Source organism: Suncus etruscus, chromosome 5 (assembly GCF_024139225.1).
Source record: "Suncus etruscus isolate mSunEtr1 chromosome 5, mSunEtr1.pri.cur, whole genome shotgun sequence".
Lineage (NCBI taxonomy): Eukaryota > Metazoa > Chordata > Mammalia > Eulipotyphla > Soricidae > Suncus > Suncus etruscus.
In genome coordinates this window covers 22042985-22060960 of record NC_064852.1, presented here as the reverse complement: position 1 = coordinate 22060960, position 17976 = coordinate 22042985, and the positions used below count along the sequence as shown (strand labels likewise).

Here is a 17976-nt window from a genome sequence, read left to right as displayed (position 1 = left end):
CATGCTATGCATGCCGTGCATCCAAGAATGTTTTGTTCCTGCAGTCATCCAAGAAGACTGGAGAGGCTGAGCCAGCAGAAAAAAAAACATGGGATTTGACCTTGGACACTGCAAAGAAGGTATCTTGTGCGCTTAGAGCAGTCTGGGGATCTGATTTCTACGGAGAGGTTCAAAAATCGAGTGTGGGCCTGAAAGTAGAAACTACGGTACCAACGAGCCTGAAACAGGCCCATGCATTTTCTTGGCCTTCCCAACAAGAGCCGGTCCTCCAGAGCATCGAGAGTGCAGGCCAGAGTGGAGAAACGTTCCTTTCCTTTTCCGTCCTGACGTCAGAGACGCGCCGGAAGTGACGGAAGAGGCGCGCCGGTGCGTGGGCTCGGCGGCCGTTTTGCGTCATCGCGGCGCGACGCCGCGGCAGGGGTACGGTCCAGGGGTCTGGCTGTCGTTGGGCGCAGCACAGCGGCGGCAACGGCGGCGGCGGCCGGGAAGATGCCCGTGGCGGTGATGGCGGAAAGTGCCTTTAGTTTCAAAAAGTTGCTGGATCAGTGCGAGAACCAGGAGCTCGAGGTGAGCCGGCAAGGGGGCCCGGGATCACGGGGCCGGCCCCGCGCGCGCTTTGTGGCCGGGACCCTCCTGGCGCTGGGCCCGGCACCCCGCGGGGAAAGGGGTGACTTTGGCTTTCGGGGTCCCCCTGAGAAGCGCCCCTGCACCGTCCTGTCACCCGCCTTCGCTTCCCGGACTGCATCGGGGACTTGGGGAGTCCTGGGGAGCGCCTGGCTGTCTTCTCCACCGGCTTCGGGAGTCCCAGCAGAGCTGCTGCGTTGGTGTCTCCAAAGAACGAGAGGTTTTTTTTTGGATGCACAACGACAGGACTTGGTGGCTGCGACGTTTTCCTTCCTCTTCATCCCTCCATGCTTGGGGCATGCATGGACTTGTGATAGATAGCGATTGGGCTGGCACCTGCAGTGCTTTGGGAAGCTGGTTGCCACGTGCTTTTGGACCTTTTGGGGGGGGACCTCAGTGGGCCTCACTTGGTGGGACTCGGTCAGGGATTACTGCAGGAGGGGTTGTGGGAATCCTATTAGGAGAATTGGGGATTGAATCAGGCTTGGCTGTGTGTAAAATAAAGCACACACACACACACACCCCCATTGCCCCCATCTCTCTTGCTTAGCAGTGGGAATGTCTTGGAGAACTGGGTTTCACACACACACACACACACACACACACACACACACACACACGTACACGTCAACTTCTTGGGGCCCGGAGGGAGAGACTTGAAGCTGAAGATAGACCTAACTTCGTCCCCAATGCTCAGCTTTTAGCTTTTTTGGTGCTTCTCTTAACCCAGCCCTGTAAATATGAGCCCTGGGACATGCCATCTGCTTTGTAGACACCACCCCAACTTTTCGAGAGACTTAAATGGACACTAAAGGCAACTTTTCTCTTTATTTTTGTTCTTCTAGGCTCCCGGAGGGGTCGCCACGCCCCCGGTGTACAGCCAGCTTCTGGCTTTGTATCTACTTCATAATGACATGTAAGTAAGTACGGGAGTGGGGTGGGGTGGCTCAGAAATGATCCTTGTATTGAGTCACAGAAGGAAAAGGATACGGGGACCTGTGTTTGTGGTTTAGCTTCTTTGGCATCTGTGTTGTGTTGGATTGCGGTGTAGAATTGAACTGTTAATTTAACTGTTTGCTTTCCATGGGCCTTACACACTCTCTCTCCTTCTCTCTCTCTCTCTCTCTCTCTCTCTCTCTCTCTCTCTCTCTCTCTCTCTCTCTCTTTCTCTCTCTCTCTCTCCCCCCCCCTCTCTCTCTCCCTCTCTCTCCCCCCTCTTCTCTCTTTGTGGTTTAGCTTCTTTTGCATCGTTTCATGTTGAATTGCGATGTAGAATTGAACTGCTATTTAAGTATTTGCTTTCCATAGACCTTAACAACATGCACGCTCACACACACACACACACACACGCGCGCGCGCGCGCGCGCATGTGCGCTGTTTGTGATGACAACAGAAATGTGCCTCTGTTTAACTTCAAATGGAATCAGTAGGCAGAAAAAAAATACTGAAAGGCTGAGAGCTAACAGAAATTTACACGTGGTGTATATCAGCTATCATGAAAATTTTTTTCCCTTTTAATGATTCATACTTCATGTTCATTAAAAAAATAAAATAGGGGCCGGAGCGGTAGCACAGTAGTTGGGTGTTTGTCTTGTATACGGCTGACCTAGGACAGACCTTGGTTCAATCCCCCCGGTGTCCAATATGGTCCCCCAAGCCAGGAGCTAAGCGCATAGCCAGAAGTAACCCCTGAGTGTCATCAAGTGTGGCCCCCCAAAAATAAAAAACAAAAACAAAAACAAAAAAAAGAACAACAAGGGAGTAATTCTCTGGCCTAACACTGATTACTCATACTGTTGTTTGAAATTTGTTTTTTTCTAGATTTGTAGGTTTTGTTTGTTTGCTTGCTTTGAGGCCACACCTTCGCTGTGCTCAGGGGTTACTCCTGGCTCTGTTCAGGGATCACTTCACTCAGGGAAACCTATGGGTTGGCCAAGTGTAAGACGTGCACCCTACACACTGTACTACCATTCTAGCTTGAGATGTTTTGAATTTATTTTTTGTATAGCTCTAAAGAGACTGACATGAAGCTTTTGTAAGAAGCTGTTTGTTTTAATTTGAGCTTCCAAACTCTTTTTTTTTTTTTTTTTTTTTTTTTGTGGTTTTTGGGTCACACCCGGCAGTGCTCAGGGGTTATTCCTGGCTCCAGGCTCAGAAATTGCTCCTGGCAGGCACGGGAGGACCATATGGGACGCCGGGATTCGAACCGATGACCTCCTGCATGAGAGGCAAACGCCTTACCTCCATGCTATCTCTCCGGCCCCTGAGCTTCCAAACTCTTAAAGTACTTTTAACAGAGTGTGGGTTCTGAAGCCAGGTGGAGGGGTGGAGGAGGGTGTGCAGTGTGTATGCATGTAGATGCATGTACATGGGAACTATCAAGTTCCAATCATGGTATCTACTTTGTATATGCTGATTCTTATCCATAAGAAATAGGACTTGGGGCTGGGCGGTGGCGCTAGAGGTAAGGTGCATGCCTTGCCTGTGCTAGCCTTCGACAGACCACGGTTCGATCCCCCGGCGTCCCATATGGTCCCCCAAGCCAGGAGCGACTTCTGAGCGCATAGCCAGGAGTAACCCCTGAGCATCACCGGGTGTGGCCCAAAAACCAAAAAAAAAAAAAAAAAATAGAAAACTTAAAAAAATAGAAAAGAAATAGGACTTGGGAAGTTCTATTTAAGTCTTAGTTGTTTTCATGTACTAATTTAATATTTGCACCATTAATTAAATTTGTCCTAATTTAAGTTCTGCTTCATTAATTTTTTTAAATATCTTGTAAACAAAAAGATAGCAAAAACATTAACTTTGGTTATTTTTTTTAAAAGGAGTTTAATATAGTCTTTGAAAAAAAATACTTTCCCTGGAATAATTCTTATAAAATTAAATTTGCCCTCTATTCTGGGATCTATTTAAAACATATGTGTATGTTTATAATGTAGTCTTAAATTCTTTAACGGTTACTGACACAATTATTTTTCTTGGGGATATTCATTAGGAATAATGCAAGATACCTGTGGAAAAGAATACCGTCTGCCATAAAATCTGTAAGTATTCTTCCAAGATGTGGTGGCGTCAACAGGGTGGTGGATGTCACATTTTAAAGTCTAACTTACTGTGTGACTCACAGAAATGGCTCAGTCATAACTGAACCAGTTGAAGTTTTAGGGGCTGGAGTGATAGCACAGCAGGTAGGGCGTTTGCCTTTTATGCAGCCAACCCAGGTTAAATCCCCAGCATCCCATATGTTTCCCCAAGCACGCCAGGAGTAACCCCTGAGTGCTGTTGTATGTGTCCCTCTTCCCAGGGGGAAATAAAGAAATAGGTCTCAGGGCTAAAAGAATTAGCCCTGTTCCACTGATCAGAGTCCTTGAGACTCTTCTTGCAGTGCTTCTTTCCCAGGTAATAGCTTAGCCTGTCGAGGCCAAGACTTTGTTACCTGTTTCACCAATAATGTTTTCATGCTCTTTTTTTGGATCACATTCTCCTGGCTCTGCAGTCAGGAGTTGATCCTGTGGGATGCTGGGAATCGAACGAACCCAAATTGGTTGTATGCAATAACCTCCCTACAGCACTATCACTCCAGCTCCCAGTGATACTTCTTTTGAAGCCAGTATTCCTTAAAAGTGCTTGTAGAAAGGCTATGTTGTATTTTAGCTTTGTTTTTTTAGCTCCCAAGGATTACAGATACTCTATTCTATATGGAATCAGGGATCCATCTAGAAGAGATGATGAAACAAACTCATAGCTTCTCTTCCAAGGTGGGCTGAAGTAAATTTCTTATTTTACTTGATCCATTAGGGTTTCCATTTCTTTTTTTGTTTTTGTTTTGGGGCCACGTCTGGTGAAGCTCGGGTTACTCCTGGCTATGCATTCAAAAATTGCCCCTGGCTTGAGGGACCATATGGGACACTGGGGGATCGAACCTCGGCCCGTCCTAGGCTACCTTGTGCAAGGCAAACACCCTACCTCTTGCACCACTGCTCTGGCCCCTACGGTTTCCATTTCTGTTATGGAGATAATGTCAGACTTATTTCACATTTTTGTTAATATAATCTTGTGTTTAAAGAGTCATAGAATTGTTGCCATCTATTTGTTAAATCTATTTATTGATATTAGCAGTTTAAGTTAGTGTTTTTATTCTTTGTTTCCAAAGATTATACCAAACCTAAATGATGTAGTTCTGCCATTGCCATGGTGTGGGCCTGAGCCCTTGTCACCTATTTAGTGTCCTGGTTTGACAGTCTCTATTGTCTTGCTGCTGTATTTGTCATAACAGTCAAGTGTGCTCTGTGGATATGGCTTTGTTAATAATATTAAATGCACTGTGGAATACCTTGTCTGCAATTCCATTGTCTCGGGTGATTGCCCAACTCACATCTGAGGCATTTCACACACTTTCTCATGCCTTAGTTTCTCATACCTCAAGTATATAAAGAGGTTTATGTCATAATTTGCACATTTAGGATCCATTTAACACATGACAAGTCTGTGGGAAAGCTGCTGGCCCTGGCACCCCTTGTCATGTCGCATCATGTCATGTCCTGTCATCTCAAGGGTGGTGGTTTCCCTGCAGGCGAACTCGGAGCTCGGAGGAATCTGGTCAGTGGGACAGAGGATCTGGCAGAGGGATTTCCCAGGCATCTACACCACCATCAGTGCACATCAGTGGTCCGAGGCGGTACAGCCCATCATGGACGCGCTGAGAGGTGATGTCTTTAAGCTGGGGTCTGCAGTGTGGAGGGTACCAGGGTGTGTGGAAGCTGAAGGGATCTATAGCCCTGCTTCTCTGAGCTGGGGCCTTCCCATCTTCCAGGGGTGCAGAGAATAGCAGGCACATGGTTGATTTATCAGAGCCACTCAAACTTAGGGCCAGAGGAGAGATTGTCTGGGCTGGCTAGCAGCCTTTGAGGGGTGGGCCCAATTTCTGGGGTTCCCACTGCTGAAGTTAGGCTCTGGTGGCAGAGATACACATCCTTGCTGTGGAAGATGGAAGTGTCAGGCAGAGTTCCTCCGATCCCTCCTGCCGGGCTCCTCTTATTCCTCGGCCAGTTATTCTTGTTTCCTGCCCAAGGACTCTCAGCGATTCTGGAACTACTTTTTGGGCTTGATTTTGTTGACTTGAAACACATCAAAGGACCCTCAGTCCTATTCCCAGGCTGCTGAGCACAGGAGCCTGTCTGGCTTTGGGAAAGTCAGCTCTTGGTCTGGAGTGACTTGCTGCAGTGGCATGGTCACAGAGTAGATTTCAGGGAGGATGTGGCTGTGTGTTTGGGACCAGCACTGGACAAGCCCCTCCCCTCTGTCTTGGTGGCACTTATACAGACCCTTAAGGGCCACCTGTGAGTGTAGGGGCACTATGCCAAGCTCCCCCTCAGCCAGCACTGCCTGCACTGCCCAAGTCTGTGCCTCAGAGGAGCCTGTAGTGGGTGTGAATGATCTGAGTCTTACCAAGAATCCCAGGGCTCTACTCCTCTCCACACCAGGCCCAATGTGTGAGGTGTGGACTCTCACTGGGCTCCAAGCAAGGTCTCCGTCGCTTCCCACCACAGCCTTGCCTTTGAAGTGTCTTGGGTAGCCCCAGAGGTCCATAAAGCTCTGGCTTAGGGATATTCCACAGATGACGATACCTGAGCCGTGGCTAGGCCCAACCACACGCCTCAGTTCTGTCCTTTTTGGGTACAGCCTGGGGGAGTGTCAGACAAACTTGGGTATTTGGATAGACTCTTGTCTATACTGGGTGTCAGAATAGATCCACTCAAATCTAAACTGGTTGGTTTTGCTTTTCTGGGACATAGGGCTTGTACAATGCCTGACAGTGCTCAGAGATCACTCCTGATGGAACTGGGGGACCCTGTGTGGTGCCAGTGTCAGGTCGCTGCATTATACAGCTGTGACCCAGATATGTTTGCATGTCCGAGCGGTCACCATCTGACCCCTCCTTCCTACTGGTTTATTTGTGTCCATCCAGCCCATTTGTAGCTGAGGCCTGCAGGGATGGATAGGGCTACAGTGGTTCTGTAGTCAAGGAACCCTGCAGCCACAGCTGTCTTCACACTGTCCTTGCTCTCCCAGATGCAGGTCACATGAGGCCACTTGGCCTCATAGGTCCCTGTATGCTCTGCTCTGCTTATCCTGGTAACCAGAGCATTATTGATGGTACCTGGTATACTTTGTGTCCTTCCCTTTTTCTAAAGGACAGTCCAGTACCCAGAGAGGTAAGAGAGGAGATGGGGAGAGGCCCCATGGCTGCCCTCTTGTGGGGGTGACAGTGTTTTGGGGGCATCTGTGGCTCACATACAGGTAGGTGGTATCCAGAACGCCAGCCATGGCTAACCCAGGGTTCTTGAGGTGCTATACGGAGAGATCAGGAGGAACATGGGGCTGCGGGGCCTAGGGGTGCGGGGTAAGGTTCTGGCCTGTGGGCCTGTGGTGCTATGCAGCTTGTTGATTGAGGGAGCACCAGCTGGTGGTGCCGAGGTGCAGGAGGATATTGGGCTGAAGCTGGGCCTGGCTGTGTGCATCCTGTCTAGGGGGTCCCACTGACCTCACAGAGGGTCTGGCCGCTACCTGTTAGCCTGCACCTGTAAAACTGGTACTCGACTTGGTGCTCCAAGAATCTGTATTTGGGGTGACCAGAGGGTCAGGAAGCACCCAGCCAGGGTGAGCTCCATAAGGAGAGGGTGGTCCCAATAGTGGGGCCTTGTTCAGGGCAGGTCCTGAGCTTGGAGGGAAGCCCCGCCCTGGCTGTGGTTTCTGCCCATTTTACCCGTCTGTGAGGAGATGACGGAAATTAAGCCCCAGCTCCATTCTGTGTGATCCGCCTGCCCTAACCATCAGGGCTGCTGTCAGGGCTCTAATGGGGCATCTGCCTGGTAGATGCCACGCGGAGCCGCGCCTTTGCCCTGGTCTCACAGGCCTACACATCCATCATCGCCGATGACTTCGCTGCCTTCGTAGGGATGCCCGTGGAAGAGGCTGTGAAAGGTGAGTCCAGAGGGAAGCACGGGCATGGGAGTGAGGAAGGTTGGAGGGCTGCCATCCTCCAGTACCCCTACATGACAACAGTTCTCAGAGATCATGGTCACCCCTCTGTCCCAGACTGGTTACTGCATGGTCAGTGGGACCATATTGGAGGGCATGGTGCCCACTATTGGTTGTCTGGGTCTCCCTTGGAAGACAGCGTAGGCCATGCCCTGTTTCCTGGGAACCCTCACCCACTTCCCTTCTCTTCCTTCAGGAATACTGGAGCAAGGATGGCAGGCCGACTCCACTACCAGGATGGTTATGCCCAAGAAGCCCGGTAGGTGGCGCCAGTTTCCCCCTCAAATCTCCTGTGCCAATGGAACCGTGAGTTCCGCCCTCCATGGACAGAGCAGGTGCATAGACACCGGAATTCAGCTGGTGGGGTTGAAAGCTCTCTAAGGAAACGTATAAATCTACAGGGGCCTTATCCCCCTTCTTACAACTGAATTTCGACTGCATGTTGGGCTCCAGCTAGAGATGACTGAAAGGAGGCCGCTGTTGGTGCCACACCCACGTGGCAGCCTGGGGTGAACCTATCCCTACCCCCCTCACTTCTAACTGCGCAGCCACAGGGGATGGGCAGTGACTATGAAAGAGACTCTGAAATGTGTAGGGTCCTTGGAGGTTCAGCACCCTCTTTTCAGGAAAAGTCACTCATTGTCCCCCAACAACCCAAACATGCCTTCAAAGTGCTGTGGGCCCTAGAGGGTGTCAGGAGAGACCCCACCCCCACCAGTGTGATACACGTGAGACAGTGTCCTGAACAGCCTTCCCTGGACCTACTTCAGGGGTCCCCCACAGAGGCTTGTGCCTCATCCTAACTACAACGTGCCAGCCCCCTGCCCAGTGCAGTTCTCTGGGCAGTCTTCCCTCTTCCTTTCACCATCCTCTTGCACCCAGGCCCCTTGTCAGTAGACCCATCAGGAAGGTGCCAAAGGGTGGCTGGACCCTGCATCACTGCAGCACAGCTAATGTCCAGTGGTAGCAGGGGCACAAGTGTCCTGGTCAGAAAGAGATATCTGATGCATGTCTTAGGGGCACCTTTGTGTGGGTATGTGTGTGTACCCCTGCGGGTTTAAGTTTGGCTTTGGCAAGCACATATGACACATGGTTTCTCCCTCTCTAGCTTCAGGCGCCCTGGACATGTCCTTCAGCAGGCTTATCTCCTTGTCAGGTACGTGAGTGCAGCATCCTTACAAACTGCTTTCCTGCCCAGTCTCAGTTCCTCATTGGACATGTACTCACCCTGCAAGGCTGACCTCCGGGTGTGAGAGAAGCTGGCTCAGCCTCAGCTGCCTGCCCGCCTGCCCCCCTGTCCCCTGCATGATGCATGTACCAGGCCACAGAGACGAGTGCCCATTAGTTTGGAGGTTCTTTATGGACGCTTTAGTGTCTGCCATTGCCAGCATCTGGCACCAGAAATCCTGGGATTCCGTGGCCCTAATGCTGAGCGGGCCGTTTCCCAAAGGAGCTCCACTGAGTTTGACTCAGTAACAGTCACGCCTGGCTTCCAGCAAAGAAAATGGTTTGCTGGTAATAGGCTCGGGGCTCTATGGCAAGGCTGGGCCATGACCACATTACCTGGCAAGGGGTTGGTGCTGCCTGACACCCTGGGTCTCTCCCTTTCCACAGAGCCCTCCCCAGTCCCACCCATCCCCAACGAGCAGCAGTTGGCCCGGCTGACCGACTACGTAGCTTTCCTGGAGAACTGACCCACCAGGCCATCAACGACAGAGATGTAAAGTTTATTTTCACTGTACTGGACAGACAGACGGAGTCCTCCATCCCCTGCGAGTCCAAGATGAAACGCGTATATAATATAAAGTATATTATATATATTTTGTCCTCCACATGATGCTCACCATTGTTGAAACTTCTCATTTTGTACCCTGCACCCAGATGTGGCCGGGCATGTTCACAGCAAGCCCCTCCTGGGCCTGCAAGCAGGGTGCCTGTGCCCCAACACACTACCTGCCCCCCCAGCAGACCTGAGCGCTCCATGCTCAGGTTATGGGGCTCACCCATACCAAGTTGCCGTATGTTCGGGGCCCAGAACCTGTTGCCCGAGCAACCACTGCCCTTTAGAAGGTGGAGCCAGGGTATGGGGTGCTGGTGCAGTGCCCCTGGACATCCCGTGGTGCCAGCAGGAACGGTAGGCCTTGGGCAGTACCGAGCAGGCATGTCCTGTGAGTCTGTCCTCATCTCTGGCACTCTTGGCTGCGTCTCTTCAGCTCAGACCTGGTTCGTTCATTCTGCATTTGTTCAATAAATATTTAATTAAATTCTTCACCAGCTTCCTCTGAGCAGGTTTCTAGAAAGTGCATTTCCTTGGACACACTCGGCTTTTTCACCCTCTCCCTGACCTCCAATCTCATAATCATGTAGAAAAGGCCAGTGGTGCGGGCACAAGTCTGGGTTGTTCAGAAGAAGGCTCGCTGCCCTGCTGTGTGGTCCCCTGATGTGTATGTCCACAGGGAGGACATTCACTGGACAGAGCTTCACAAGGTGCAGGGCACAGCTGAGGCCCTGGGTTCTTTCCTAGGACCATGTGGCGGCATACGTTAAGCACTGGGTCCATCCCTGGCACTCTCGCTTCAAATTGGGCTTTGTCAAAAGAAATTCTGTTTCACGGTCAGCATGTGATTCCATGCTTGGTCATCTGTGAGCCCCTCTCCTCCCCGGCAGTCCCCATGTCCCCAGAGGCTCCCTAGACACGGACAGAGCCTGAACTCTTGCTGTTCTGGGGTCTGAACCCAGTGCATGGGCCAGCAGGGAAAAGTTGGGATGGATCCTCCTGTCTCTGCAGTGCACACTAAGCCAGCCTGGTACAACGTAGACCCACCAGCCTTGGGCCAAAGGCCTACCCTAGAGCATTTGCTGAGAACATCACCACTTTAACACATTGTGTTGTGCCTTGAACTGAGCCTGTAACCAGAAATTGGAGCCAGCTTGGAACTGCCCATTTCTGGCAGCTGAGATGTTCTGTAGTCTTTTCCTGTAAATCAATTTTCAGAGGCACGTGGGCCTGGGTCTCACCCTGCCAAGTTCTGCTGCTTCTTTCATGGGCTCTTATCACCCAGGGTACTCAGTGTCCCCCAAATTGTCCTCCAAAGGGCCTGATCAGAGAGAAACCCAGTCAAAGATGCTCCCAGCATGGCTCAGCAGCTGCCAGGTAGTTCTTCATTGGCAAGGGGAGGCCCTTTTGGGGCCTGGGGGCGTGCAGAGGGAGATGAAGTTTCCTGGAGCCCCCACCCCACTTGTCCTGCAGGACCTTGGTGCCCCCAAAATCCTATAAGCAGCCCAGCTTCTTGAAGCAGGAGATGATCATGAGACTGTGAGTCACAGCCACAGGACCAAGGTCCACCCCTGGAGCCCTGAGTCATGGCCCTGCAGGCTTGAAAGGTCATCAGTGCACGTCTGGGGGTGATAGTGGGGGTCACTCAACCCCAGATAGCGTCCAGGGGACTCAGGCCTTAAACACCAGAACAGTTCCACCAGACAAAGACCACAGACCAACAAACACCCCTTGAACTTCCAGCCAGTTCCCCAAAGCATGGCAGCACCCACAATAGTTGGAGCCCAAAGGAGACCCAGGGACCTTCAGGGGGAGCTTCTGGAAAGAGGTGAGAGTTCCCATCCCTTCTTCATTCCTCATTAAGCAAATCCCACTTTGTGGGTATCAGCTTCGTCCCTACATTGTCCCCCATTGAGCAAACCCCACAGTGGGGGACCTGCCCCATCCAGCCAGCCACTTGTCCTTTGCATATTTGAGTGCTGCTCATGGTGCAGGATGAGCCTGACGTCCATATCTGGGACTCAGTCTGCCCACAGAACATGGCTGCCCCATTGCCCAGGTGTCTGGAAGGGGCTGTGTGGCCCTGACACGCTGACTGGCTGAGTCGTCCATGGAACCCAACACTAAGGTTGCCACATGCACTGACCAGTGACCAGTGAGTGTGGATGAACTGCTGTACATGCAGCACTCCCTCATCCTTGCAGTGGGGACTCCCCTCTCCAGGTTTTCCTATAGTTTCCTCTGGGAGGTTACTTGGCTCTGGTTGGGGAAAGGACCCCAGAGACAGACCATCTCTCTGTCATGTCCATCTGGGCTATGCACGCTGAACTTCAGGCAAGTTCATTCCTCATATCACCTTGGCCCTAACAGTCCCTCCGGTCCTACCTGCATCATTCCTAAGCCTATTTATCCATACTGAAAACCAGTTGGGTGGCATAGCCACCAGCATCCTTTCCTTGGCCTTCATTTTCTGTGGGTATTTTTCTTCCCTTTGGGGTTGAACTCAGCTGTACTCAGGGCTTACTCATGGCTCTGTGCTGAGGAGCCAGTCTTGACAATGCTCAGGGCAGTGATTGAACCAGAGTCAACTACATGCAAGACACACAAGTGCCTTGCCCCCTATACTGTCTCTGATCCTCTCCTGGCATTTTAGCTGGTATAGAACTTGAAGAATTTGAACCTTTTCTCAAAAGGCAAGTAGGTCTTGCCCTTCAGGAGATGGCTGATGTTATTTGGAACGTGACTTCAGAATCCCTTCACATCGGTTAGGTTTTGCTTTCTGCATTTTCTCTTGATTCTTGAAAGCCCTATTTGGTATATGCTCCTATACCCTGAATAAGCCATCTCTTCATCTTTCCTTCTGCAGAACTGGTCTATAGAGAACTTATATGGGTTTGGGCCATGTCAAGAGAAGTGGCTATCAGACAAAAAAAGTGGAAGCTTCTGGGATGTCTGACCCTCCCCTTTTGCTGGGTCAGATATGATCAGTAATAAGTGCAATTGGTGAGCCTGGGGGACATTCACTGGAGCTAGCCTCCCAATCTAGTGCTGTGGCAGCTACTGGGCCTCTCAGCTTGCAGCTCTGGCCCTCAGAACAGCAGGAACTACTATCTCAGCAGGAAGCAACCCAGGATTTCCCACTGCCGCCCTACATTACTGCAAATCTCACTACATCTTTGCGTGTGCTCCCTACATCTCTGCCTGGTGCCATGTTATAAGCCCCCTCTGGCAGCACCACCCACCTTTCCCATTTAGGTGCCATTTCACAGGAATTTGAGAATGCTGGTGTTGCTTTTATCTAGTTCAGGGGTCTCAAACTCGCGGCCCACGGGCCGCCAATGGCCCTTCATACAACATTTTGTGGCCCTGCCCTAGAGGAATCTTGTTTTGTTTTGTTTTAGTTGTTTGGGTCACACCACCCAATGTTCAAGGCTTACTACTGACTTCGCACTCAAGGATCACCCCGACTTTGCCTCCTGCGGCCCGCAGGTAAATTGAGTTTGAGACCCCTGACTAGTTCATGATCTTGTAGAGCCTCTCCCCTATTTTTCAATTGGTTGTTGTAATGGCACTTGGCAGAGATGTGGATGGCTAGAAATATGAAGCAGGTTTGTATCCTGGGAAGGGACATGCTTTAATGAAAGCTCCATAAAGGAAATCATTTGTAGTAAACAATGTTTGCTGAAAAGTAAATCCCAAGACTTGGGCTGAAAAGTGACTAAAATTCAACTGGATACCCAAACTTCTGGGTCTTCCTTCATTTTCTGATCAAAACTCACAGCTTACCAGAGGCTCTCCCTCACTTGCTCATTACCAAATTGTCAGTAATTTATTTCTCACCGGAACACTATGAGAGCCTTGGCTTAATTGTACTTGAACGCAACATTGGCTTTTAGCGTGAGAAGGGAAAGACCTGAGCTGTCAGCTGCAAGGAATCAGAGACACATTTGGGAAGAGTGTCTGCATCCAGACTTTGGTGAGACCTTCTGCTTTTCTCTGCAATGTGTTCCTATAAATGCAAGGCTGAGAGCTTTCCTAATCAGAACAGCATGCCCAGGATTCAGAACGATGAGTTCAGCTTCACCTTTATCTCTCCACATTGTTAGTATTGGAGGACGATCAGCTGTACTTGTCACAATGAAAATTGAGCCCTTTCCCAGTTTCTTTTATCACTAAGATGTATGAAATTAGGCTGTCGTTAGTTTCCTAATATCTAAGAAGAAATCAAGCTGTGTGATCTGACAAAACCTTCACAATTAGTCATATATTGGGTTGTCCCCAAAGTTATTACTCAGGAGTATACCCTTATAAAACTTTACACCCTTGTAAAACAATGCTATCACTATGTTTTAAATCATTGCAAACTTAGAATGCAATTGAAAGAAACAGTACAAAAATTCATCTTTTCTCTTCTTTCACCTTCTCTGAATGCAGACTTTGAAAAATAATACCAGTTGAACAACTATTAACCCCGGGGTGAAATAAATTCTTTTGACCCTCTAACCTAATTGAAAAGTCTTATCTGTATTTTATCAGTTGTTCCATCCACATTGTATTTAGTCAAGTCATCACTGTATCCCCCCATGTGTGTTCCATGACCCTTTTTCCATACCCCTTTCATAGGACATAGTGCCCTACCAGGCACTGCCATTATCTTACTTGCAATCAGGATGGGGTTCAGAAACCAAAATCTGCAGATGGGGCTGTGCCCTTCCCCTAGGGTGCTACTACATTCTTGTTCTACATACATACTCAACCCTCACCTTAGTATTGTTAAAGTGTGGCCATTCCTCTGCTCAGACCTGTCCTGCCTCCAACCCTGGGGCTCAGTACTCAACCCCCCGCCCCTCTTCTTCTCTTGCTCCTACTCATGTCCATGGCAGGGGAACTCAAATTGCCTGAGAGGTGGAAATTTCTGCTGGACACTGCCCTGATCTCGAGCTTCAGCTCAGACATGCCACTGAGGAAGGATGTGTGGTGGCAAGGGAGATTCTTCCAGTCCTGGTGCTAGGGCCATTTCAGTGCTCATCTGTCCATGTCCTTGCTTTCTACTCTTCTGCAGCACTCAGCAGCCATCAGTTCCAGATGGAGATCCAATGGCCAGACTAGAGGCTACATTTCATTCTTGCTTATTACCTTATCCTCACATAGATTGGTCTGACTGGCTGGATCTCCCCACAATGCCAAATATTTTTCAAAGCCGAAAAAAGTGCTCTGGAAATGGGAACTTTCTGTACTGTTCAGGGGAAACAATTCGCGTTGAATGTTTTGAAATAAGTTTTACAGCACTTAGTATAAGATGAGAAAATGGTTCCCGCTTTGTGCTCACTCCCAATATCTTTCCTTTCTGGAGATTTTCTTCTTGGGTCTCTGGGACTTCAACGATTCTTAAGTTGTTTCTGTTGAGCTTATCAAAGACTTCTATTTTCATCTGTTCATATTCTTTGAGTAATTTTTCCATTGTCTGATCATTTGCTTTAGGTTTTTTTCCAATCTCTTCTGCTGTATGAAGTTGTCATGCATCTCATCTTCCAGCCCACTAATTCTATCCTCAGCTGCTGTTACCCTGTGGGAGAACTTATCCACTGAGTCCTTCATTTCATCTCCTGAGTTTTTCAGACCTGTTATTTGACCTGATATTTCAGTTTGGAGTTTTCTGATTTCTATCTTCATATTCTCTTGATTCTTATTAGTTTTCTTTTCTATACTTTCTTTGAGTTCTGTGAACATCCTCCATATTTCTTCTCTAAACTCCGTATCAGAAAGACTAACTAGGTGATTGGCCGTTGTTGGGTCATCAGAGTTGCCATCTTTATTCTCTATGCCTGATGTTGGTCTGTGTAGTTTCCCCATTGTCACGCTTCTATTGTGGGTTTTCTACGTGTTGTGGTGGTATTCATTGGCTAGGGGGAGTGCGCAGCCGTGAAGCGTCGCTCCTCTGCTTCAGCCCCTTAAGAGGTGGGCTTAAGGAGCCCAGCAGAGTCGGCTTAATCCACAGTTTCTGGCCCAGGAAGACTCACCTCAGCCAAAGCAAGCCCTCGGAATGAATGCCAGCAACGATTAAAGTTCCCAGGATGAAGCAAGCCGAATGTCTGCCATGCTTAGGGGGCCCAGCAGAGTCAGCTTAATGCACAGTCTCTGGCCCAGGAAGACTCACCTTAGCCAAAGCAAGCCCTCAGGGGATGAATGCCAGAGATGATCAAAGTTCCCAGGCTGCCAATATCTTTTAACAAAATAAAAGAAAAAAGAAGGGATCGGGGGATCAACAGGCAGAGCTGTCATTACATGTGGCCGACGCAGGGTTGATCCCCTGTACCTCATATGGTCTCTTGAGCCCATAAGAAGTAATCCCTAAAGTGTAGAGGCAGGAGTAAGATCTGAGCACAGCTGGATGTGACTCCAAATCAAAAGATAAAAAAGAATCATTGAAGCATTTTTATAGTTATGAATTTGAGAGGAAAATGGAATATTCAATCCTAGGAAAGATGATGAAGTGATTCAATGGGTTTCAATAGACAGTCTGAGTGTATACCAGTCACTGGCATGAAAGAGGTGAAGATTACACATTTCATTTTTCACAAGAAAGTTGGTAGTGACATGGGAAAGATTTCGATATAAGAATGTGTCTTCTTCAGAGTAGTGTCTGGCTTTTTTGGCAGGGGGATAGCACATACTGTTACTTACACAAAGTTACAACAGCAAGAGGAAACAAAGACAGTATAAACATCAGGCATCCTTCAGGACTTAGTGTTCTTTCACTCCTACTTATTTGGCATCTCGCAACTCATCCTGAATGAGCATCAATTACTTTGGTAAGAAGGAGGAGAAAGACATGATTTTCATTTATGGTTTGAGTAAGTGAATAGTCTCAGCTAGCAACCTGGCTCATAATGACACTAAAGATAAATTTTAATGTTAAAATTACTTTTTAAAGATTTCTCAAGCAAAATGGGTCATAGCTAGCAGAACCCTCTGAAAAATATTTCCAAAATAAGTAGCCACAAACAAGCTCAAACATCTAGCACATATAAAACACATGTCACATGAATGTACACACGTGAGGCACACATGTACACCCAAATAACATACATAGCACATACTATGCAAATGTTTGTGTGTGAGCAAAAGCATGTGTGTGCACACAGCATGCATAATACAGTCACATAGGCATGTTAAATAGGCATGTGAGCACCTGGCACCTACCACATAGTGCTCAGGCATGGGTCTGGGATGCATGTTGCCATCTGTAAGTGGTCAGGGAAACTTGAATCACAGTTGCATCATCAAATACCCAAGAAACATGCTCTGGGGAGGGGGTGGCATATTGGGGTCACAGAAATAGGCTTGAAGCAGAAGCCTCATTCCTTAAGTCCAAGACATTTTAGAGACATGGGTCTGGAAGCAAACACTGATGTAGTAAATAATCTACATATGGTTAAGGGGATAAAACAGGGTTAGGAACTCCAGTACACAAACCTCTTACTCCTAAGAAGCTCAGTGGTGGAAAACCAGAAACACAACAGAATTTTTTCCTGAGACCCAGGATCTTTAGTAGGAAGCACCAGACCACATCCTGGGGTGGAAGACAAGTGGTCTAAAGCACCAATCCAAAATGTACTTCATCCAAAGGTGTTTTCGACCAATGAGTAACAAGCATATGTGTTGTTTGTTGTTGTTGTTGTTGTTGTTTTACCAACTCTAGGTCACAAAGACTGTGTTTGTATAAAATGTAAACTTAAAGTTAATTTAAATTTTGTATAATTTATTTAAACATCATGATTACAAACATAATTGTAGTTGGGTTTCAGCCATAACAAGAACACCTCCCTTCACCCATGCAACCTTTCCATCACCAATGCCCCATCTCTTCCCTCCCCCACTCCCTGCCTGTATTCGAGACAAGCTTTCTACATCCCTCACTCACCGACATTGTTATGATAGTTCTCAGCGTAATTATTTCTCTAACTGCACTCACCACTCTTTGTGGTGAGCTTCATATCTTGAGCTGGTCCTTCTGGCCTTCATCTCTGAGAATTATTTCAATGTCTTTAATTTTTCTTAAAATTCAGAGATGAGTGAGAGTATTCTGCATCTCTCTCCCTTTGACTAATTTCACTCAGCATAATAAATTATATAGGAAAAATTTATGACTTTATCTCTCCTGACAGCTGTATAATGTTCAATTTTGTATATGTAGCAATTTCTCTACCCATTCATCTGTTTAAGGGCATCTTGATTATTTCCAGAATCTGGCTATTGTAAAAAGTGCTGCGATGAATATAGGTATGAGGAGGGGATTTGGGATTTTTGTGTTTCTAGGGTATATCCCTAGGAGTGATATAGCTGGATCAAATGGGAGCTCAATTTCCAGTTTTTTGAGGAATCTCCATATTTTTTTCCATAAGGGCTGGACTAGACAACATTCCCACCAGCACTGAATGAGAGTTTCTTTCTCCCACCTCCCCGATAGCTAGTACTGTTTGTTCTTGTTTTTGTGATGTGTGCCAGTCTCTGTGGTGTGAGATGGTACCTCA

General features: G+C 48.3%; 1 protein-coding gene across 1 annotated transcript; it reads left to right on the top strand.

The window, feature by feature from the left end:
• The first annotated feature begins 398 nt into the window (after positions 1 to 398).
• On the top strand, positions 399 to 9936 carry COPS8 (COP9 signalosome subunit 8). Its single transcript, XM_049773715.1, has 8 exons — positions 399 to 567; positions 1470 to 1540; positions 3620 to 3668; positions 5198 to 5330; positions 7501 to 7608; positions 7862 to 7924; positions 8774 to 8821; positions 9280 to 9936. The coding sequence occupies exons 1-8, from the start codon at positions 490 to 492 to the stop codon at positions 9357 to 9359; spliced, it is 630 nt and encodes a 209-aa protein (XP_049629672.1). The 5' UTR covers positions 399 to 489; the 3' UTR covers positions 9360 to 9936.
• The last annotated feature ends 8040 nt before the right edge of the window (positions 9937 to 17976 follow it).

Excerpts from the sequence above, each read along its gene's own strand:
- COPS8 (XM_049773715.1), top strand. The coding sequence starts at position 490 with ATGCCCGTGGCGGTGATGGCGGAAAGTGCCTTTAGTTTCAAAAAGTTG. Across the intron at positions 1,541-3,619 it reads TATCTACTTCATAATGACAT|GAATAATGCAAGATACCTGT; the intron begins GTAAGTAAGTAC and ends GATATTCATTAG. Across the intron at positions 3,669-5,197 it reads TACCGTCTGCCATAAAATCT|GCGAACTCGGAGCTCGGAGG; the intron begins GTAAGTATTCTT and ends GTTTCCCTGCAG.